Source organism: Lissotriton helveticus, chromosome 1_1 (assembly GCF_964261635.1).
Source record: "Lissotriton helveticus chromosome 1_1, aLisHel1.1, whole genome shotgun sequence".
NCBI classification, from domain to species: Eukaryota; Metazoa; Chordata; class Amphibia; order Caudata; family Salamandridae; genus Lissotriton; species Lissotriton helveticus.
The window spans coordinates 1,051,644,790-1,051,670,310 of NC_136057.1; the positions used below are offsets into that span (position 1 = coordinate 1,051,644,790).

Below are 25,521 nucleotides of genomic sequence, written 5' to 3' on the forward strand. Positions count from 1 at the left end.
CCTACCGGATTTGGCTTCCAGGCTCTGTAACAGGTTTGCCTATTGGGTACTTGGGATGTGGATGTAGCAGCTGCGATCGATCAGGGGGACCCGCTGTCGGCGCGGTACACCTTGTAGACAGATGCTCTTGGGGTGCGGAAAATACTGTCACTCCAAGATCGATGCGCACAATTTGAAGCGTGTTATCGAGTGTTTTCTGCTCGCGTGAAATGTTCTGTTCGTATTTATTGGGGCCGCGGCCTTTAACCAATGGCTGGGGCCGCTGAGGAGACCGAATTGTCTGCACCGAAAGACAGGCGGACAAGCAAACATGCAAACAGGTACACTGTACACACGACACATGTAAAGAATCTACACACAGACTGAGTGACGGTGGCATAGCGCGAAATATGCTCTCTCCCCAGCAGAATGTTGCGAGGGTCCCCGAGACTCCCACCGACACGAACAGGCCTTGCTCTAAATAACCCCAGGAGCGCGCCCCGGGGATGGGCAGCATTGCACCCCCGAGAGGGATACACACAGGACATTATAAGGAGCTCTGAGAGAATTTCGCCCGAGCAGGCGTGACATCCCGCTTGAAACAGACTTTGAAAACCGACAGCTGTGATATCATGAACACTGCACTTAACCTTTGAGTGCGTGAATAATTTACTAGCCACGAGGTAGCAGATCGAGGGCAGCGAGAAGCAGTGAACAGACAGGTCCATGGACAGACCTGTGCGCGCCGGGCCCAGGGTCTGCGCCGGCAGAGCACACATCCCAGTGGCTGAGGGAAGCGATTGTGGCCCCTGCAGAATGAAAGGAGGCCCCCCAACCCTTCAGGGGGGGCCATTTAGCGCAAGGTCAATTAATATCTGTGAGATATGCAAGGCTCAGGGGCCCCTCGCCACATCCTGCAGGGAGGGCCCATCATTTTGCGTTGCACCATTACGCACAGCCCTCCCTACGCTGTCGTCCAGGCCCACCCAGCCTCTTCCCTGCCATGGCATCAACAAAAGCTGAGAATCATGGGCAGGCCTCCAGTAAACCTTCGCCCCCTCCACCTGCGCCGTGCCTGGAGGACCGAACCCGGGTAATTGGTCTATAACTCACCAGTCCCGGCCTGGAAGAGCCTCGTGTCTGACATTCACCTCCAGGGGAGACCGCTCTTATTAAAATCGCTCTTAATGTGAAATGTGGCGATTAAGTTAATTTTTAATGTTGAATTCCCCCTGGTTGTATGTCGACAGCGAGGCTTACCCGCCCCTCAACACAACAGACACACGGGCGCGCGTGGAATGACGTACGTGAGCACGCACACCCCGGCCTCCTCACCCACCAAAGGAGGGGAGCCCTGTGCTGCCAGGGCGGGCGATACCACTCAATCCTAAGGCAGACATTGTGGTGTTTGGAGGTGACACCATCCTAATGAGGGTGAGTTGAGGGTTATGACGATGACTGGGAAGTGAATCCAAGAGTACTGAATTCTCTCTAGAGACTCTAGAGAGAATCCGGCACGTGTTCCTCTAGGGTCTAGAGGAACACGTGCCGGATCACAGAACCCCCCCACCACCCCACAAGCTGTAATAGCTCAGCACGAATAATCACGCCTGGACTAATTCCAACCTCAAAGTGAACAGTCACCCCTGGGCCATATATAAACCTCCTACATAAAGAAACGTGCGCATGGGGCATAGTTCCCTGACAAAACTGAACGTTCACACGTTGCCACATGAGCGCTCGAGGAATCACGACTCCTAACAATCTCAAAACGCAATTATATTGCAGTAAGTGTGAGCAATCCTTCATTTGTTTACAAACCTGCACCATCGAACGTCAGGGATGCCGAAGACCAATGCTGCCTAGTCTTGATTCCACGTCATTTATCGATTTATTTGTTTGTTTATTTTATTTTCATTTATAGAGTTTTGTATAGCGAGACTTGACCCGGATGTATCAAAGCGCTATACATGCCTTTTCTTCCACCACTAGACCCTCCCTGCCTCTTTATCTCACACTTGTACGTTCTTTTACATCCCATCTTTATCCTTTTGTCACTTTCCCCCCATATTTCTCTCCCTCTTTCTTGTCCACCTTTGTTTTTCTTTCTCTTGCTCTAGTCAAAGTCTATTGAGGAAAAGTAAGGGCCGGTCCCCAAAAGTGAGTGCAGATGGGCCCACCTGCACAAATTAAGCATTGCATGTAAGTAAAGAGAATCCCAAACATACCACTCTGTGAAAGCGACTAGAATCAATCCCAGACTCTACTGGAGATTTACAAACGTACGGGAGAGTTTAAGCACGTGCAGTCAATCCTAAACCCTATGAAACATACTGTTGTGTGAAAGAACACCCAGCCCATCTCAGACTCTGTAGACAGCTTGTGGGAGCATTAGGGTGGTCTATTTCTGATTGCATCACTTCATAGCACTTTTTTGTACATGCCTGTTTCCAAATCCAAGAACAGAGATTTTCTGTGAGAAATGTGTCCCATTCTGCTCACCTTTATTTCAGTGTTAGATCCTCACACTATACTTCCATAAAGCAAAACTGGAGATTCTGTTAAAAGTTTTAGCTTTCATTTTAATGATGGGTTGACGTTTGCTAATTGTTTCATGGTGATGTGGATTTTTTTTAAAGAGATTCAATTGGTAATGTAAAGCTTGAAAGTGCACTTTTTCTTGGACTAGTGTAAGTGCAACCTGTGTTGTGTTAGAATTTTGTGCCTTTCAAAAATAATTTGAACGTTTTTCTGCTGTTCTTTGATTTTGTTTTACTGACCACCATAATGTTGGTTATTTTAGGAATATCTCAATGCCACATCTTTTGCAGTTTTAGGCCCAGAGTCTCTAAGTATCACGCAATGCAGCGCAGCAGCCCAAAATGCTGCGCTACGTTGTGTGACGGGGGTGGGGGGAACAGGAGATCACCATATTCACAGAGGTATAACTCTTCCTCCCCTCATCCTAGCGCCAGCGCTGATTTCAGCAGCCGTGTGCCAGGCACACACCTTAGCGCCATAGTGCTAGGGTGCAGGCCTGAGTCTAGCATTGGTTTTGTACAGGTAGGCTAACCTTCCTGTACAAAATATTATACCTTGAAAAGGTAAAACTTTTTCATACTTTGTATGTGTGCTGCACAGTGCAGCACACATGTAAAGTTGGAATAATCCACATTTGTAAAGCGCACAAGGGTCTCTAGGCGCTGGGGGCCGTCGGGAAGATTAAGCAAGCTATTGCCCAGAGTCACATGGTGCTGGGCTAATCTGCTGCCAGTGCCGGGGATCGAACCATGATCCCCAGATTCCGGAGTCAGTCGCCCTAGCCACGGCGCCACACCTCTGGAACAGCAAGGAGAATTGAAAACATTTCTTCTTTTAACGCCTGCTTTTCAGCGACATTAATTTTTGGCACTAAACCCTGTCTACTATTGCTAGGTGATAGGGTTTAACGTCAAAAAGCATGTGTGGTTACATGGGAACACCTATGTATCAATATAATCGACAAGGCTGCTAATTCCCACAAGGAACTTTACAGGATTTAAAAAGAATTCACTAAGCCCTCTTCCTGCCAATCTGACAGCCCATCCACACAAGAATGGGTAGACACACTATGTACCTTTTTTGAGGAAAATATTGATAGTATCCATAACAATTTCCTCAATCAGAATGTTGAAAAACAGAACTCTGAGTCAGATGGCACCCAGACACCCCCCACAGCACTGCTAGAAGAGTTTGTTGAACTTACTGAAGAAGAAGTTAGCGCTGCACCCCTCAAAATTAAATCTGGTTCTCCCGTCGACCCTGTTTCGCCCCATACTATGTCAATGGTGGCCCCAGTGCTCCTCAAAAATTTTACTGACATTTTTAACATGTCCTTAACTCAAGTCACGGTCCCTATTAAATGGAAAGAAGCCAGAGCCAAGCCAATTCTCAAAAAAGAGTCAGCCGATCTCTGTGAGCCCAGCAATTACCGGCCCATCTCCCTACTACCCTATTTTGGAAAGGTACTTGACTCTCTCGTCAACAAACAGCTAACACCCTATTTGGAAAACCATGAGCTGGGGACCCTTCTCAGTCAGGCTTCAGGGCTGGTGACAGCACTGAAACATCTCTGGTTGAGGTAGTCGACAATATAAGACTTTTCCAGGACCATGGACAGTTAGCCATACTTGTCGGCCGCCTTTGACACCCTCTCCCACAGTATATTAGAACACCGACTGTGGGAGATGGGTATCAAAGGAACAGCCCTAAGCTGGCTCAGAAGCTACTTAAAAGACCGAACCACCATCATACAACTGTGCACCCTAGCTTCTTGTAGCTGGATGGTAGATGAGGAGTCCTCCAAGGATCAATACTTGGTCCTATGCTTTTCAATCTTTATGTGGCATCGTGTCCAAGGTGATCAGATCATATGGGTTTGACGTATTGTCATACGCTGATGACACCCAGCTACTAATCACCCTCGGTCCCAACCTCACTAATACCAGAATTAGATTCAAAAACTGTATGAATCAAATTAACCTCTGGATGCAAACTAACTGTCTGCAGCTCAGTGCCAGGAAGACCGAGATCATATTATTTGGCGAGGCTCATGAACACTGGTCTAACGACTGGTGCCCCCAAAGCCTTGACCCTGTCCTGCTCCTAAACCCATGATGCGCAACCTTGGAGTAAAAATCGATGACAATCTATCCATGAAAGACCAGGTAAACCAAATAGTGAGCACCTGTTATGGTCTGATGAGGAGCCAACGTAAGATCTTCCAATGGATTCCATTAGAGTCAAGAAAAACGCTTGTCCAAGGCTTAATCATCAGTCGTCTTGATTATGGAATTGCTCTGATGGCCTCAATTAACAAAGAGCTTGTCACCAGTCTCCAAGTCTTGCAAAATACAGCTACCAGGCTAGTACTAAACCTTCCACCTCGGTCTCTTTTGGCGCCAGGTCTGAAAACTCTCCACTGGCTCCCAATTAGGAAACGGATCCGCTTTAAGATCAGCTGTCTGGTACACAAGACCTTGTATGGAAATGGGCCGAGCTACCTGGCCATAAAACTAAACTAGTGTCTCCCCCATACGAACCTTAGGTCTGGAACTAAACATCTTCTCACTCCACACAGGGTGTGTATCGCCAGGCACGGTGGCCGATCATTTTCCTATCTAGCACCATGCTTTTGGAATTTGACTCCCATTGCAGCTTCGCTCAATCTCGGATCATAAACAGTTCAGAAAAAAGCTTAAAACCTGGCTGTTCTGACCGGCCATCCTCCCCCTTTTTTACAGCTGTTTTATCTTTGCCTTCACCAGGTATTTGCTATAGTGCTTTGAGACCCATCCGGGTGATATGTGCGCTTAATAAAACTCTATGACTATGTACCACCCAACGTCCCCTGGATGAAAAGCAATGCAAAGCAATAGTTTTGCGCAGCTTTTCATTACTTTTCCATACAAACCAAAGCAAACACCAATTTGCTTTGGTTTGTTAATCTACAAAATGTTTTAGCATCGATTTAGCATTAAAAAAGTAACACAAAAACGACGCAAAACTTTTGTGAATCTTGTCCCTAGACTGTTCTTGATACTTCTTCAGTGTATCCGAGAGGTGTCCTGTTGTCTGAAGTTGAGGAGAATGTGAGTGTACCTGGCTTGTAAGTCTTGGGTGATCTTGGCTGAGTCAGAACAGATTTTCTCCCAAGTGATTTCAGCATCATCCAATAAAAGTTTGTCATTCCATTTGGATTGATTGTGTTTTAAGGATCTACTATCTTGTGGTCTGTACATTTGGAGGCTTTAGTCTACATGGAGGGTCAAGTCAAGTAGAGAAATAGATGTCATGAGGTCCGGCATATAACAGGTAGTGTAAGGATGCCATTTTAAATAATAATAGACAGTCATCTTTACTGACTCTGGTTCTGATCAGTGATGTTGAATTTTCCCACCAAGACTGACAAGGAAGTGCGAAGCCCTTCTTCCAGAATATTGTTTAGGAAAATAATACTTTTTTATCCAAGGCGTCCACATTATTTTTTGATGTAAGGATTATCCCAGATAACTGAAATATTCAGTAGCACTTTCTGCATTATTGGACGATTTAGATACCATTTTTTTTCTGGCTTTACCTGATTTTTACCATAGGTGGGACCCTCTAAATACCTTTTGGGAACAGAGCCATTTCAAGTAGAAGAGACTTATAGAGAGTTGCCCATGGAGCGTACAATCTTCAAATGATTGCCTTGAGTCTCCAGAAGGCTCGTCATGCAAGCACTCATTACCAGCAGGCTGGACTATGGCAACACTGTCTATGCTGAAATCTCCAAACAACTATCTACACAGACTCCAGACCATCCAGAACACCACTGCAGGACTCATATTCGACCTCCCTCGCCGCACTCACATCACACCGCACCTCAGGAATCTTTACTGGCTGTCTATTCTCAAGGGCAGTTAATTCAAACTTCTCATGCGCACATACAAAGCCCTACACAACACAGGACTAGAATACTTGAACAGCTGCATAAACTTTCACCTACCCACTAGACACCTATGCTCTGCCTCGCTTTTACTTGCACACATTCACTACCATCCGCAAAAGCAAAACTGGATGTCGCTCATTCTCCTACCTTGCACCCAAGACATCAGAACAAACTCGCTCAACACATCAGAGCCTCCTCCTCACTTCTTATGTTCCTCAAAAAGCTGAATACATGGCTCTTCATATAAGCACCTTTGGGACCACAAACCTACGCACCTGCCCAAGCGCCTGGATGCCTTCTTGGATGATTAATGCACTATACAAATCAATATAACATAACCATAACGTTCATGCATTGTGGAGAGCCCACACAAAGGATCTAAGCCAGTGAGTGATCTGGCTCAGAAGGAATTCCTCACGATACCACTGGAAGTTTGGAACTGCAAAGCCTCTCTTTTCACTGGTACACAATGTTGTGACATTGAAATCCCCATTTAAATAATTGAAGACGTTTTTGTGTTGCTTCATAAATAGATCACCAGACATAAGGATCCGTTTAAAATGTCTGTACTCTACTGAATAAGCATTGTTATTTAAAAACATGTCCATATTGAGAAGGTAAACATTGTTTATCAGTCCAGCTCCACCCCAAATGTATGTAATGAGAGATCCAGATTTCTGGTGACTCGCACTTGGTTTCGTGATTCCCCAACATCAATCAATCAAAGACATCCATATTTAGTAAGGAGACCTTACGACAGTGGCGGCTCCTCCGCCAAGGCAGAGGAGCGTCACCGGACTGCTCTTGGAGCAGTGTAAAAGAAAATGAGAAAATGATAATAAACAGAAGTTATTTCTGTTTATTAGCATTTTATTTCTAGTGTCAGCTCAGATGGGCAGGTCAGGGTTGGGCTCCCGTGATGTTCAGGAGGAGGAGTGGTTGCTGCACTCCAAAGTGTGCATGTCTGCTTGGCTGCTTTGCATGTTACCCACTAGGCTGCACTACACAGCCTGGTGGGGAACATGCCCAGCCTCCCATTCCCCATCTGAGCACAGAGCCACAGCGCTCATACCAATCACAATGCTGCATTGCAGTGTTATGATTGGCATAGAGGAGAGAGCCTGTGTGCTTCCTGGTTCCGGCCGGAGAGCCGACGAAGGACGACTGAGGAGAAAAACGCGGCAAGGAGGTAAATGTTTTTGTTTGTTTGTATTTTGCACCCGCCCACCCCCAGCAACCCTCCCCAGTCCCCCCACTCTCGTTCCGTGCCAGCCGCTACTGCCATACGATGTTCCCCACTAAAACTGCTTCAGAAAAACCTCATACAGAGCAGAAGGATCTCGGCTGATATTCCCATGCTTGTCAAAGCTAATTAGATAAATTATGCTGGAATGACAGCACTAGTGGTATGGACAGTAGTGGTCCAGAAAAGAAGATCAGTATATTTTCAGCACAGAGTAATATTTTTTGTTTCATTCTAGCTCTATTTTATGTTTTGCTTCAGCTCCTAAGCATATGTGGACCATTGATTTGATCTTAGGGTCCGAAATATACAAGTGTGGGTGAGGACACACCGCCACCAGAGATGCTAAAGAGAGGTGTTGATGAATCAATGTCAGTACAGATAGAAGAGGGCGGGGACTAGAACAATTTGTGCAAGTGAGACATTCCCAGCTATTGTATTTCTGTAGTGTTTTCATGCAGCACATGAGTCTTGTATAGTGAGTGCTCTGAACTGAGTTTCAACAAGTTGTTTTGTGCTTGCGGGTGGCTGTTCACAACCAAGCACAATTGAGATTGCTGCAGTTTAAGCTTAGAGGTGTGGGGTAGTGCACCGCTTAATCCAACGTTTTGTTCGTTTTCTGTGCGACCAGGGTATCGTTCCCCACCAGGAACGTGCCAAATAATCCACGTAGCAGCAGTACTGTGATAGTCTAGCTGTCACCCTGAGCACAAGTTTTTGCTGATTCTTCAGCTCCAAAGTTTTCGAAATAAGTATTCAAAAAGAATTTTTTTAAAGTTCATTCATGAGTGTCTTTATTGGCACTTTTCCATTATTAGTATTCATATATTGACTGTTCCCAATTTATATTATCCAATGCATTTCGTCAGGGTCTCCCGCCTTCATCAGGGAAGTATTTCTGCTGCTGGAGTGGAAAAACGTTCCATTTTCTGATCACAAGTAAGGTGACTGACTCGTGGTTTTATTTTTAAATATTATTATTAAATATTATTTCTTATTTTTAAATAAAACCACGAGTCAGTCACCTTACTTGTGATCAGAAAACGGAACGTTTTTCCACTCCAGCAGCAGAAATACTTCCCTGATGAAGGCGGGAGACCCTGCCGAAATGCATTGGATAATATAAATTGGGAACAGTCAATATATGAATACTAATAATGGAAAAGTGCCAATAAAGACACTCATGAATGAATTTAAAAAAAATTATTTTTGAATACTTATTTCGAAAACTTTGGAGCTGAAGAATCAGCAAAAACTTGTGCTCAGGGTGACAGCTAGACTATCACAGTACTGCTGCTACGTGGATTGCTGCAGTTTAGGCAGGAGGCAGTGCACGTTTCTCAGAGTGCATGGCAGTGGTTCATAAATGTATTCAGTCTACATGCTCATTCAGTCCATTGGCCTCTCTGCAGAGTACACCTAGGATGGTGACATATATGCCAATTATAATTACCATTTTATGTGAAAGTGTGTGAAGGAGGCATACACAGCTGTTAAAATGCTGACAACATCAATGGAAAACAAGCATTAGAAATGCAATCGGGCTCGGATTTATTTGAGTTTGAGCTAATGGCATTGTAAATGGCAATGTCTTTTCGCCATGTGTTATGGAGTGTGTGCATGTGGTGTGTAGTGGAATTATGTGGGTTGGATTGTAATTTTACCAATGGTGGCATGCTGTGCTTTAGATGAATATGTTTAAAAGTAAAGTGTACCATACTACGATTGCTACAATAGTTAATTGTGGATGCGTTAACAATTGATGCGTGCACTGATGGCTGGTGGTGTGTGACTCACTGTCACTCACTGTCACTCACTGTCACTCTACACTCACTGTCACTCTGCACTCACTGTCACTCTGCACTCACTGTCACTCTGCACTCACTCTACACTCACTGTCACTCAGCACTCACTGTCACTCTGCACTCACTGTCACTCTGCACTCACTGTCACTCTGCACACACTGTCACTCTGCACACACTGCCACGCTGCACTCACTGTCACGCTGCACTCACTGTCACGCTGCACTCACTGTCACTCTGCACTCAATGTCACTCTGCACTCACTGTCACTCTGCACTCACTGTCACTCTGCACTCACTGCCACTCTGCACTCACTGTCACTCACTGTCACTCTGCACTCACTGACACTCTGCACTCACTGTCACTCTGCACTCACTGTCACTCTGCACTCACTGTCACTCTGCACACACTGTCACTCTGCACTCACTGTCACTCTGCACACACTGTCACGCTGCACTCACTGTCACGCTGCACTCACTGTCACGCAGCACTCACTGTCACTCTGCACTCACTGTCACTCTGCACTCACTAGCACTCTGCACTCACTCTGCACTCGCTGTCACTCTGCACTCACTGTCACTCTGCACTCACTGTCACTCTGCACTCACTGTCACACTGCACTCACTGTCACTCTGCACTCACTGTCACTCTGCACTCACTGTCACTCTGCAATCACTGTCACTCTGCACTCACTCTACACTCACTGTCACTCACTGTCACTCTGCACTCACTGTCACTCTGCACTCACTGTCACACTACACTCACTGTCACTCTGCACTCACTGTCACTCTGCACTCACTGTCACTCTGCAATCACTGTCACACTGCACTCACTCTACACTCACTGTCACTCATTGTCACTCTGCACACACTGTCACTCTGCACTCACTGTCACTCTGCACTCACTGTCACTCTGCACTATAAACGCATTACAGTGAGTGATACAGCTGTGCAGATGATAAGTACAGTGAAAACTCCGCCTCCACCCGACACCTTGCATGAAAAGCTGGTGCCCTCGCGCTCTGCTCTTATGTATTTTTTGCATTGCCATTTGTGTAGCGCACAATCTGCCGTTGACTTGGCATCGCAGCGCCTGGCACGCGTTATACTGTGCTACCCTCTTCAGCGCAGCGCTACGTGGAGCAAAGGGTGACTTTTGAGCGCTTTACGCAGGAGAAGACAGAAAACGAAACAAAAACATCAATTTACAATCTTAAAAACAATTACTAGTCGAAGCCTATAGGGACAGCTTCCTATATCGCGGATGGGCACTTTACATAGAAAACGCTATAAACTCATTACAGTGAGTGATACAGCTGTGCAGATGATAAGTACAGTGAAAACTCCGCCTTCACCCGACACCTTGCATGAAAAGCTGGTGCCCTCGCGCTCTGCTCTTATGTATTTTTTGATTTGCCATTTGTGTAGCGCACAATCTGCCGTTGACTTGGCATCGCACAGTCCTGCCAAGTATCACACATCACGTGTGACACTAACGCATTTCGGTGCGGTGTTCTGCATCATCGCACTGAAATGCTTTGTCACGCATTTTAAATGCCACTGAAACAGCCAGGCTACCCCACTGGTGCTAGCATGCTGCCTCTGCTGTACCAGACTTGCCTCAAGCAGCTCTGGCAGTGTGGCTCATAAATAGTTAAATTCTCGTTCTCCCCAGCTCAGACCAAGTGAGTCACTGAGAGTGCTGGCGGCAGTGCTACAATGTTACCTTTGCGGCCTCAGCCGCCCGCCAGCCTAGCTCCATTAATTAATTAATTCCCGGCCCGACCGCGGTGCCACACGCCAGGCTGTCGACCAAACTCACTGACTCTACCGATTAAACACCCGGGGCAGGGCCATGACATGTGTGCCAGTGGGGCCATTACCCCGTTACCACAGTTACCCTGTGCTGCTCACCGCCGTGGCCACTGGACGACCGTGTAGTTAGTCAGGCTTGACTGACAAGACCCGCGTTACCGTTACACTCTTTGCCGGGGCCGCAGTAAGTGACTACTATTGGGGGGAACGTCGGGGTTCACACCGTGGGACAGGGGAGAAAGGGTTTCAAGAAGTTTGAACTGTCAATCCCTGCAAAACGTCATTAACATTATCCTCCACGTTGCCTTCACGCAACAATCATTGCCGTGAATGGGCAGTCGATGACGTTTTCCTATGGGTTTCAGTGACTCGCCCTCTGCCTTTTGCAAACTTCAGCACGAACAATCTCCCTACGTCCCGTGCCTGGAGCACCTAATTTAGAAATACACACTTTGCCACCTCGGAAATTAGCTTTGCTAATTGCCATCATGTCATCGGTTTACCTTCCCACTGAGCGCCTCCGGAACAAACAAAAGTTTCAGCATCAAAAGGATTTTAAATAGCTTGCTGTTTACCCGCTGCACGCTTTTATTATTACTTATTTCAGCACAACAGCTTTTTCACATCCCCCAACCAGTATCTAGTTCCACTTGACCGATATTACATTGGGTATTAAGTTGGCTTTATTCAGAGCTGCTTCCGTTACCGTACCCTGTACTCTAGTATCCCTGCGGTAAAGCAGCGTGTCTATGCTTCAACAGTGAAACGTTAATGCACATTACTAAAATGTAACAGAGTCGGGGTGTGGGTGAGTGTGCCGTGCTAGTGGACTAGCGCTACGTGCAATTTGCCGGACTATAGCGCCATGGGCGTCGCTGTGCGCCGAATACAACAACGATCTCTCCAGCACGGGGCGTCCAGCCCAGTTTAACAGTATGACCTGATTGCAAGGGGCACTAGATTATTGTCCTTCAATATCTGGTGCTTAGAAGCAGCTTTAAAATCATCTTTTTCTCATTGTTGAAGTGGGTTACATTATGGTATTTTTATGTTTCCCTCTTCTTCATTGATTTATTTTGCTGGTGAGAAAGTGTCACTCATGGTCATTGAAATGTCACTCAAAATTACTCAAAAATTATGAAAATGTCACACATACCTATCATCCACGTTGCCTTCACGCAACAATCATTGCCGTGAATGGGCAGTCGATGACGTTTTCCTATGGGTTTCAGTGACTCGCCCTCTGCCTTTTGCAAACTTCAGCACGAACAATTTCCCTACATCCCGTGCCTGGAGCACCTAATTTAGAAATACACACATTGCCACCTCGGAAATTAGCTTTGCTAATTGCCATCATGTCATCGGTTAACCTTCCCACTGAGCGCCTCCGGAACAAACTAAAGTTTCAGCATCAAAAGAATTTTAAATAACTTGCTGTTTACCCGCTGCACGCTTTTATTATTACTTATTTCAGCACAACAGCTTTTTCACATCCCCCAACCAGTATCTACTTCCACTTGACCGATATTACATTGGGTATTAAGTTGGCTTTATTCAGAGCTGCTTCCGTTACCGTACCCTGTACTCTAGTATCCCTGCAGTAAAGCAGCGTGTCTCTGCTTCAACAGTGAAACGTTAATGCACATTACTAAAATGTAACAGAGTCGGGGTGTGGGTGAGTGTGCCGTGCACGGGCCTGGGCGCGCCTAACAAAAAGACATTACACGCTGCAGACGAACACGCGCCTGATACATGCAATGCAAGGCTGAATGGTGAACGCGCTCCCACCATCTGGATTGCATTTGGAGGAGCACCCTGACAGCTCCTAATTAAAATTAATGGACTGCCGTGCGCGTAACCACACAGAAAATGCCAACAATGGCGGGCGAAAATTACATATAGCCTATCGCGTCAAGGCTACTAAAAAGACAGCACAGCGAAGACGAATCACTATGCAGATGCCATAAAAAAAGCTCGCGCACTAAGGAATGTTTCTGGCCCGAGCCCTAAAGAAACTTTTTTTTTTTTTTTTTTAACAATAGGAGCTCGGAGCTCCGCCCCACTTCGTGGTGACGTAGGCCGAGCCCTAAAAATGCTGTGTTGTAGGTCAGGAGAGAGAATGGGTGTGCATGTGTGCGTCTGAGAGAAAGAGTGCATGTGTATGGGAGGAGATGCAGAAGGACAGAGTGAAAAGTAAAAGATGACGAGGAAGAAGATAACGTGAGATATGTCGATGGAACATTCCAGAAAGATGCCAGGAGAAAATGGGCGTAAATGTCTAGCAGAGGGAGCGATTGCAGGCGACAGTGGGAAAAGGAGGACAGGAGTGATTGAGATACTTTGAAGCTCCACCGCCCTTCCACAGACCCTGGTAATGTTTAATTCACAGCCTCATGTTTTCAGAATTGAAAAAATGCAATTCTAATTATTCACAACAAAATCATTGTTACTAATTAATCTTATACATCTAACGTGGTGGCAAAGCTAATAGGTCTTGCTTGTCTTAGCTGTATGTTTGTTGCTGTGTGAAATACCTAGAAGCAATTACTGAACACTCATAGGGAGGCCCCCAAATACTGGTCAGGTGAAGGACAGGATTCTAGTTCACGTTTTTTATTTCATTTCAAAATGTTTTGTTAATTTTGCGAGTACAGAAATCGAGAAAAGGGTGATAATTAATCACAATGTTCAAAACACGACATTTTTCAAGTGTAAAGCAAGATACATACAAAATGCATGGGCATGGCAATCATACCACAATTTAGAGCAGAGAATTGTTGATTGTAATCGCTAATAGAAGAGAAAAGAAAGCCCCAGAGAAAATAAAATGAGGGGAGGGGAGATAGAGTGATGTCAGGGATAGACCGGTGTGAGTAGGTTCAGTGATCTGTATATGGGAGAGCGTATTGGTCTGGCATTGAAAGATTTGTGTATATGCTAGGCTGTATCAGTAGGTGGTGTGTGTCCCTCATTTAACATGCTGGGGTAGAAACGAGCAGATATTGGATATATGGCCAGGGTGGTTTCATTTTTTGGATCTGTAGGTCTAGCTTGCTCCAAACTTATGTGAAGTCAGGCAGTTGAAGTGGTTATTGAATAATGAGTCATCAGCTCTCCTTCTGAAGCAGACCCACACCAAGTGTGGTGAGATAGGTTTTGGAATGATTTTCATCCACAGAGACTATTATTTACTCCCATTATTAGTAGGAGATTCTGGAGACTCATGTATGCATTACTTAGCTTCAGGGCAGGGGTGTGGGGCCACGATCCTAACCTTACTGTATGGAAGTTGAGGGAGATCTCAATGTTAAAAATTCCATTTATTGTGTTTTGAAACTCTTCCCAAAACGAGTTCAGCATCTTACACTGAAACAGCATGTGGGCGAGGGAGCCTGAAACATTTCTGACGATTCCAACATTTGTCCTCGAGACCCAGCTTAAAGAATTTTCCTGCGGTCCAGTGTGCTTTGTGTCAGATCCAATATTTGCATTGTGAGAGGATGGGGAATACTTTATTTTTTTGGGGGGGTGGGGAGTTAAGTCCATATTTTCTTCCATGTTTCTTCGCTTATCATTGAGTGGCTGAGTTTTCGAAGCGGTTCTAGCCATTTATGTTGCATTTCAATAGTGAGTCTATTGTTGACATTGGGAGAGTTTAAGATCTTATACGTTGCTGCAGCTTGTGTGAGGAAGAGTGGATAGTTTTGCGAGTAAGAAAATTAGATCAGATATGTGTCGTGTAAAACTCTTCTTCACTGCAACCTTTAGCTCAAAGAAATTGTAGAAGTCAATATTATTTAAGTTGTGGGATTTCTGCAACTCTGCAAATGTCTTGGGATTGGCAACAGAGCCTAGATCATTAAAATATGGAATGTTATTTGTTGCCTGGGGTGTCCATGACTGGGATATTCCATTAATTTTGTTTTTAGAGTTGTTCCAAAGGGATGCTTATTCTGATTGTTGAATTTTGTTGGAGGGGAGAGGGGGATTATTAAGGGTTTTAAGGGTCGCAATAGTGTATTTGAGTATGATATGAGAATGTTACATAATAATCAATTTCATAGTTAGCATTGATAATAGGGAGTAGAGTTTTGCTAGACATTCTTCAAATGTAACCAAATAGATTTTTCATTGGTGTGAGACCAGCAAATAGCTTGTTTGATTAGAAAGACAAGTTGGTATTCATGAAAGTTGGGGATATTCATGCCGCCGTAACGCATGTTTAGTTGCAGTTTTTGAATAGAGAGTCTGCTTTTTTTCCCTTTCCATAGGAATTCGGTAATTAGGGAGTCTATACTGGTAAAGAAATTAATAGACAGTTGCAGGGGTAGCATGGAAGTGATAAAATTCCTGTGTTTTAAGCAATGGCTCTTAGAAAGGATTCCTAGTTAAGCTTCCATGGACATACCCCTTTCAGAGACCTCCAATCCCCTACCCTTTTCTACCCAATTAAAACACTGGGTGCAACAGTACAACTTTTATTCAATCAAAGCCCTTTGTTAAATGGCTTTGTGTGAGGGCAGTGCCATCAATGTGTGCCCTGTGTATGTGAGTCAGCTATTATGTGGCTCAATGATATGCTGCTGCATTCTCCACTCTCCAGGAAGAATTTCTGATGTCACTTACGACATTTGTGTATTCTTTTTAAGTAATTAAGGGCCAGATTTAAAGTTTGGAGGACGGGTTACTGTATCACAAACTTTTTTTATTTTTTTTAAACTCTTTTTTTATTCAAGATATACAAGGAAGCATCATCCGACATCGTTTTATGTACAAATATTCAATCATCCGACTCTCTTTCACAAACTTGACGGATATACCGTCTGCCATATCACAATTGCCATTGAAAATAATGCACATGTAATACGGCGGTGTAACTATTATACGATTTGTACTTTTATGGATATTCTATATCCGAATAAAGATTTGAATTGAATTGATAGGTTAACTTATGCGCTAAACTTTAAATCTGGATGTAAGTAATTTTAGTGTTCCATTAATTAAAGTTGATACAAAACATTGCCTATCTTAGAGGTTAAAATAGATTCAAACCATTTATAATAAATAATGTAAAGTAATTACAAATATTCAACAATCTCGTGCTCAAATTGGTAAAAATTTCCCCAAACCAGATAGTTCTGAGGCGTCTTCTATGTTTAAGCAGTGACTCGGCGTGCCGTCGCACATGCACCGTGCTCTTTTGAGAGATCGGTTTTAGGAGGGTATGTCTCTCTTCACTGGCACCGGTGCAGTAGCCCAAAAGCTGGGTTATTGCTGCTTTACTAGAAAGTGCGAGAGCGCAATTAATTGTTGCGTCAGAGAGATGACACGTGCACATTTTCTACTCCTAACTTCCACCTGAACAGAGGACACAACACAGCCCTCTCACGAGGACACACCTGCTGAGACCCAGCGCGGTGATCGGCCACTAAAGGAAAGAAGGGATTGACTCGTGTTCAGCGCTTAAAAGGAAAATGTACATTGTACGTACCCAATATCACAGAGTACCTTTGGGGTACTGAGAAGTGCACTCAAATTAAAAGTATTGCCCGCCTGCTAAGACATGCAGGTACTCTCGTTTTCAATTCATAGAAGTGCCTGTGCTGAGTACCTGCATAGAAGCATCCTTGTAGTTATGCAGAACACTGTGCACGCTCTTGTAGACACACTGTCCACATCTGCTGTGAAATGCTGGAATGTGACGTTATTGTGCCAACGGGTGTTGCGTGGTGTGTGTTTCCACGGTACTCCATGGCGGGGCCAAGTCCTGTCCTGCCAGGTAGTTCAGGTGTAAGGGATGCTCTCGTGCCAGGAGCTAGCTGTCTATGGATGCTGGGGCTGGGGCTCATGTTTACATTATTCCTGTACTCTCCACCGCAGTGATGTCCTCGTGTCAGTGACATGAAAGGCGTAGACTGCTGTGTGCACCTTGACTGGCACGGATGAGGGCAGACACACGTGGTGCACAGGCAGAGGGCTAGCATGTGTGACGCTGCGCCGCAGGGTCCTGAGTGCTTGTGAATCAGCGAGGAAAATACCCACAACTGTCTTTACCAAAAGTGAAAGATGTCGTTCAGTGAGAGATGTCACTGCTGATTCCCTAGGGCCAGGGCACAAAGCGAGGTGGATGCAGGTGACCTTTTGCGTGAGGATGGTTAAAAGGGCATGACATCACTTCCCGTGACGTCAATTCCTGCAATGTCATCACATACCGCGTATGTTTAGCCACCTCACTGTTTTCATAGGGACACGTGCCCTGCCCAGAAAGCTCACCCCTTTTAAAGTTTGACTTCATTAATGCCGCGAATGGCGCTGGAAAGTGAACTCTCAGGGTGATGTATTGAAACTAAAGTATTCGGGAATTTCAGACGAGATGGGAGTGGCTGAACCACAGAGGAATGCGGGGGTCATGCTCGGGGACTGCAGTTTAGCCTGCTTGTATGTTAGTTTTTAGGTCTCGCCTAGCATTGCAGCGTGCAGGCACTGCACCCGTAGCGTGATTTATTGGAGTAAAGTATTTTGTGTAGCGGGACTTCAGTTACCGTCCATGCTTTCAATTGGGCAATGTTGATATTTATGTTCAACTTTTTTTTTTGATTGGTGTTCAGCTGGATTTTATTACCGCACTATATTTTTTTTGACACGCCCATGGAACAGCGAGTCTACGGAGTGTCTTGCTCACCCTGCCTGCACTTGCCAGTATGCTCTGTGATTGGTTGGCAACTTCCAAATAAGCAGTGTGATTGGTGGACCTTGTCAACCAATCACAGAACGTACCGGCGCGTGCAAGCAGCGTGAGCAAGACACGCTGTAGACTCGCTGTCCCAAGGGCAGCAACAGCGCCCATTCCTTTTAGGTCTCGCGGCTCCCTTTCCTCCGCCCCTCAGGAGAAACAGACGCTATGCGCATCTTCTGTTTCCCTCCACAAAAAAAATTAAAGCTCGTCGCCCGCTAGTGCTCTTTAAAGGGAAATCATTTCTTTCATCCATGCTCTATGCACTTCCTGGTAGCACAACAAGACAGTGAGTCTAGGGCGTGTCTTGCTCACTCTGTCTGCACGCACCAGTATTCTCTGTGATCGGTTGGCAACTTGCAGATAAACAGTGTGATTGGTGGACCTTGTCAACCAATCACAGAGCGTACTGGCACGTGCAAGCAGCGAGAGAAAAACATGCTGTAGACTCGCTGTCCCAAGGGCAGCAAAGGCGCCTATTCCTTTTAGATCTTGTGGCTCCCTCCCACCGCCCCTTAGGAGAAACAGACGCTACGCGCGTCTTCTGTTTCCCTCTGCAAAAAAATTAAAGCTCGTCACCCGCTAGTGCTCTTCAAAGGGAAATCATTCCTTTCATCGGTGCTCCAAGCACTTCCTGATAGCACAGCAACCAATCTCACGGCAGAACATAGGTTGAGTAGGCGGGACTTCTGTCAAGTATGGTGACCAATGAATGTAGAATTGTAGGCATCTCAGCCAATCTTAGCCCACCATACAAATTTAGAATTTTAGATTGGCTGTGGAGCCCGCACGTGCTTTTCCCGAGTCGTCCTCCTGCACTTGGTGGGCGCCATCCAGTTTGGACCGCGCATCGGGCTGGACTTGATTGAACGTCCAATCGGGGTGAGCAACTGTAAGTTATTCACAGACTGCTGCCATGTGCCGTTTTGGGTGGGAGAGAGAAAGGAAGCGCAGACTAGGGTCCTAGGTTGTAAGAGTGAGTTGAATGTTAGCAAAGCAATACCTGTTTACATTAGAGGTGGGCGGTGCAATAAGTTCACAGGGAGAGCCGAGCCTTGTTTTTCTTGAAAGTGAAAGCGTTTCTCTTCCTACAGGCACGGCATACTCTTTACAGGCCGTTCGTACACAATAAACATGGGCGTCGCTTCCCACCTCCGCTGGAATACAAGTCTCACTAGACATGCACTCACTGGTGCATATACATTGTCCACTCTTGTAAGGTGGAAACAGAACATGCACAGGGTAAAGTGCTAAGTCGCCACCCCTCTATAAACAACATGCAATCTAAATTAATAAACACATACCTGCCAATTTCAAGAACAATCTCACACTTGTGTAAATGCAATGCAATAGGTTTTGCATTTACAAAACTTTTGACTATTTGCATTTTAAATTTCAAAGCCTTTTATTTATGTTTTACAAAAGAAACACAATATAAAAAACAATGTCATTTACAATGTTAATAGCTCAAAATAATGTCATTGCGAGACCTATTGCATTGTAAATGCTTGTTATCTTCAGTTTTTGATGTGTGATGCTGGTGGAATGGCAGCATCGAAGCAGGCATGATGCCCAAGTACCATGTACGTTTCAGTGTTAGTGCACTGTGCCCTGACTACCTTACACGTTCTCCTTTTAATGTCAGCAGCTTCTAATGGCCCAATGAGACCGGGTTATTCAAGGAACCCTTCAAGTCTTCGCTGAAATGTAAACACAGAGGCTTGAATGCAAGAACTAATAAAAAACACTTTACTGTAGCAAGGTACACAATGGCAAACTAATAGTGCTCACTTTGTAAAAGACGAGAATAAAAGCTGCAAGTCCCAGGTGTTAGCTTAGTTTACAGATATGAATTCCGTACAGTGTATGTATGCAAGCGGCAGTGGGCACTTAGAGTAGCCCAGATCAATAAATGTATTCTAAATATAATGTTTGTAGCCGTAGGATTCAGTTAACACGCCAATGTTTGATTGATTTGACCTAATCAGACTAACACACACCATAACATCTGTTTGAAAAAGGAAAGGTCAGGGCTGGGTATATATATATTGTGCAGGACACATAGAGCAAAGCAGTGACGGTGAATGTGACCTTGGTTAGTCCTAGAGAGAATGGGAGTGATGCATATATGGCCTGTCCCAGCGGGGCTTAGAGTGAAAGGAGACGCAAGTGTACACGGAAGTATACAAACACGAATACACTAGATTGATGGTCATGAGAGGTGAAGCGTGCCATCACCTTGTAGAAGTGAGTTTTCTAAAGAGAGGCCGAGGATTGAATGGTCATCAACACTGCAGTTCTTGCTCCACTTCAAATATGATTGCCACCACAGAAGGGCCAACATTAAGTGGACAAGCAGCCTGATCCCTCTGCCATCAGTTCAGCGTTCATCCCGCTGTCTAACCTCTGTTAATCCCGGTGTCTGTTCTGTTGGTCCACCTGGTCACTGTCTTTGTGTGCCAGCATGTGTGCTATCTAACTATACCCCTGTTGTGTAGGACTTTTTCTCTATATGCGTGTGATCTGCGGGGGGAACATCACTTACAACAAATTTTTTACAACGCACTACCATTACATCGCAACCATTACAACGCAAACCATTACAACGCAATGCGCTGGGGGGCGCTCTAGGATAGGGAATGTATTTAATATACTATCCAACACCTTCCCTGCTATCCACGGGGACTGGAGTTGGAATAGTAAATTAAATAATTCACTATCCAGCGCCTAAAAGCATTATGCGTTGTAATGGTATGCGATGTAAAAACCGCGTTGTAAAGGCATGCGATGTAAAAGCATGCGTTGTAGTGACACCAATCCGATCTGCGGGTGTGTAAGATAGATAGATAGATAAATAGATAGATAGATAGATAGATTGTACTTGTTTTGAGTCATTTGTGCCTGGGACTACGTAAATGTGTTGCTCTATCTGAATATGTGCATATACCTGTACTCTTTCAACGTGCTCGTGAATGTTAAGCCTCTCTCTGTGCAGGCACCAAACAAATGGCAAATGTATTGCCTTTGCCTGTGCTTGTTTCTGACTAGCGTGGGTCCGAATGATGGGAACCATGGAGTGTGATGTACTTTGGTGATACTCTTGTTCAGACACTCATGGAGACGCTGCATCCCACAGCTGTAGTTGTGATCTCCATTTTTCAAACAGTGACATCAAGAACTGCCCATGACACACAGGCTGCAGATCATACTAATGTACATATTAAAGGCTGCCCCAGACCTGTATCAAGTGTTCCTTGGCAGCAAATCTCGTGAAACAAACTGCAACTTCCGGTAGGGAGTGGAGGAACCACTGCCAGGCCACACAAAGCCTTCCCAAGTGTTAGTTCCCAGAAGTCCTTGCTTGCTAGCTCTGAATGGCTGTATCTGGGCAGGAGGCACAGGGCTAGTCAGGGTGCATTGTCTCCTCTGGGGCTGATGACCAGTTGAGCAGTAAATGATTGTGCTCACCGCTTGTCTTGTAGTTGTTGCACTCCTGACACTTCCCATGGTTCCCCATCTCTTCCGCTTTGTTGATATTTCTGGTGATGTTATCTTATTTCTTATTGGTTGTGCCCATTACCTGTAATACCTTGTGTGTGTTGCTGCAGACATTGCAGGTGGTGCCCACCCTCTTTCTCAATGGTTTTGACAGTTGTGATGGGACCTGTCCTGTCACTCATGCCTGCTATAATGTTGACATGGTTGGTGACGCCATTCCTAACCCTCCTCGTGCCTCTCTTGCAGAAGTGTTTGCGGCTGAATCCCGATGCCCCCGTCTGGGTCTCCAAGCAGCGTATCCTCTGCACCCTGAACCACAGCCTGAAGGATGTTCTGAACTATGGGCTCTTTCAGCCGGCCTTCAACGGGAGGGCCGGGAAGTTCCTCGACGAGGAGCGGCTGCTGCGGGAATACCCATCTGCGCCGGGCACCCCGGTGCCATATCTAGAGGTAAGAGCTGAACTTGGCCAGATGGGCACCAAAACAGGATTCAGGGGGATAATGTGGTGCATGGGTTGGTTATTTTACTGGGCATTGCTACAGTATGATTGTCTCGTTATCAAAGTTATAAAGTTTGCACTCTGAGCATGAACCCTCTGCAAATATGTCTATGCCAGTCTGAGTGTGCCATCTACAGATATATATGTTAGACACCCTGGGTGTGTCAACTTGGGATTGTCCTCTTCAGAAAGGCTGATTTTAGAGTCTATGTTCCAGATGCATCAAAGGGTTTTGCCCATTCTGTGTCTATGGGAAAATGTGTTCATGCATATGGTCCTTAATATTCCCTTTTCAGATCACTAGTGGGGCAATATGTGTGTCCATTTTGGGGATATTGATGTGGCAGGCCACATGTGTCTTCTTCAAAGACATTACAGTTTTATCATGAGTGTACTCTCTGCTGGTATAGGAGTGTTGAGCAGGAGTGTGTCTTTGCTGAGATCTTAGTGTGACAACCTGAGTGTGTCATCTATAGAGGTACTAGTGTGGAAGCCTGATTGTGTCCTACACTGTGACATTAGTTTCACAGACCGAGTAGGCCTCCCTGTTCTCTCACCACCAGTGGAAGCTCCATGAAGAGGCTTTCAAATCCAACTTTGAGACCTGTGGGGGGGGGGGGCAGCAATCAACTGTTTCACCATCCATCAGAAGACCAGTTGTCAGTGTTAAACTCCCTTAATGGGTAAGAGGCATGGAATCCCAGGTCACTGACTGAGGTCTGTTGGAGAGCGAAGTTCTTGAAAACCTTTCCTGGAACCCCTTCTGAGAGTTCCCCAGAAACATAGATAGCCCTGAAAGCTGTGATGTCATTCTGGCGACCCCAACAAAAGCCTCATCGAGTGCCTCATTTAGAGCCTGGCAGATTAAGGCACCACTGTAAATTAACAGTGCTCCCTCCAACCACACTCAGTTACTCTGCTCTATTTAGAGTTGGGGGGTAGTGCCAGCTTTATACCGATGGAGCCTCCACTGGCTCCACCAACATGAACGTCCAAGCTGTGGCCCATCCACCTAGACACCACCAGTGATAGTCTTCCGGCCCAGTGGCGGCAGGATGAACATCACTCATTTTCCCTGCCCATGTCCACCATGCTTGGCATGGTGGCCATGACAGGGAAAATGCAGATTGATACCGAGTTATCTGTTGGTGATGGCAGGCGCATCCCCTCTGTAGGCTGAATTGGGAGCATCATGATCTGGGCAGGAGCCCATCTTCAGGAGCAAGAACAGTCTCTTTGACTTTTGGGTGTGGTATTCAAGGCATACAGGATGCGTTCTGAACTAATCAGAAACTTGAGCCTGTAGAAAAATTCTAAGCGTGGATCTTTGTGAAGCAGAGCTGGCTGAGTCAAGACAAGATCCAAATGCTCCTGGGCTGATGGGGCAAAGGTGTTGGACTTGTCCGTCATGGATGACATGTTCCCAGAGTAGTGGACAGTCGGGAGGAAACTGTGGATTGACGGAATTCCGAGGAGACAAATGCCTGGGCCCAATGGAAACATTGATGGTCATGAAGCCATGGAGGACAAGTGGGGTGACATCCTATCCAACCTTGGGGTGAACATGTATCTTCTACTTCCTCTTGTGGCAAGGCTTCTTACCTACTGATGTGCAACCTGGTTCCGATGCGGGATGTCCTTGCCAGGTTGCAACCACTGCAGACTGTGTCCTCAGGATAATCTAGACTTTACCCTGTGGAATAGACCCCAGAATCACGGTAGACCTTGCATGGCCAGACCCCATCTTATTGTAAAAAAATCTCCAATGGTATACCCCTGTCGGAACCCTGCGCTCTGGCTCTGCAAGATACATAGTGGTTTTGGCTTTCAAACACGCCTAATGGACTGGAAGACGTTTTTTCAGATCAACGGCTTTACACTGGAACCATCTCCCGTATGAACTGAAAATAGCACTATCACTTTCTGCTTTCAGATAACAGCTAAAAGTTGGCTCTTCAATCAACTATACTAGAATAATTAAAAAAACAAAAAACAAACTGCACCTCCTTAATGTTTCGCATAGCGCCAAGACGCCTCCAGGCATTCGCTGCGCTTTATAAGACATTTCATTCATTCATTCAGTACAGTACTGAGGCTCTATCCCCAATTTTGTGAGCAGAGATGGAGGCATTCTTGATCTTTTTGGTGCAAAAATCATCATCAAGGCATTCAGGAGGAGAGGCTGCTTCAAACCAATGGTGCAGTAGCAGCCCGGAAATTCTCTACCCACATTAGGAGTGGTTCTCGAGATGATGGGGGAAAGGTGCCTTTGAGGCAAAAGAGGGTTTGAACCTCTAAGGGAGTTTGGATACTCGACGCTATTTACCACCTGTTCTTTCCACCTTAGCAAATGGCTCTAGCTGAAGCAGCTTTCAAGATGTTGAAACAAACTAGATATTTTCACCCTCGTAGGTGTTACTCGAGACCCATAGGTGAGTCTGGTGAGATTACCAACACATGGGAGGTGTAGGTACCCGGGGGCTTGTCTTGCTACCTAACATGATGCTGGGTTGCCTGTGTTAGTTGACAGGTACTGAGTCACAGTGCTCACCTCTTGACTCCTCCTCTTCATGATGGAATCAAGCAGATATGGACAATACAGGGTAATCAAAGCCCTGGGTCCTGTAACATATAATAAACACCATGATCACAAACCGACTGCTCAAACGTGCCATATCAACCCGCTAAAGAAGTGGGAAGAAGCCAGCATTGATTGTCTAATTGGAATATCAACACAATCTGACAACACACAGATTGACAAATAGTGTCCCCATCTTTCTTTTGGCCATAAACCATTCCTCACTATCTCTCAAAAACTGTAAGAACACTCCGGTCATCACAAGGAATGTAACTGTCGAGCATGGGGGATGGTATGTTGGGGTGAAGGTGGGCTGCTGCTATTATATGGGTAAAGACATCTGGGTTTCTCAGCAGCTACAAGATGTTTAGTACCTTGAAATTATGAAGCATGTTAAATTGACTAGCGTGTTTCTACTTGTTATTGGCTGATCTGGGTGGCCTGAGTCAATTTGTGCTGTTTTTCTGACAATTATTGCAATAAATTCTCTATGATGTGATGAGAAAATTCACATCCAACTTCTGACACCACATGTCAACATCGAGAAGAAGTAGGGCAACTCGTATATGTATATGTTTCCAGTAGGATTTATTTAACATCCAATCTGAGTATATGAAAACATATTACGTCATGTCTCTAAAGATATTCCCTTTTCTGTTTCTCAAGTCTGTCCTGGGGAAGGGAGGATCACAATGTGTAGGTCGGGGTGCAACCCTTGTCTGTGCTCTCAGGTTGAATCCCCAAATCCTACAGTCCCCGCTGCCTGAAATGTAGAGGGGAGTAGTTAATACTGCTCTGACCAGTTCCTCAGCTTCTCCATTTGTAGAGTTCCTCCCTTTGAGAGTAGGGGCAGCCCCAACCTCGGGTTCCCATTCCTTGTAATGCAGAGAGAGGGGCGTAGT

At 45.5% G+C, this 25,521-nt stretch overlaps 1 protein-coding gene across 1 annotated transcript in view; it reads left to right on the forward strand.

Annotated features, from left to right (window-relative positions):
• Positions 1-25,521, forward strand: part of SHANK3 (SH3 and multiple ankyrin repeat domains 3) — a 2,381,185-nt gene that overhangs the window by 938,809 nt on the left and 1,416,855 nt on the right. Inside the window, exon 4 of the mRNA XM_078677930.1 lies at positions 21,788-21,991. Within this exon, the coding sequence (XP_078534056.1) occupies positions 21,788-21,991 (204 nt within the window). The remainder of the gene's footprint in view (positions 1-21,787; positions 21,992-25,521) is intronic.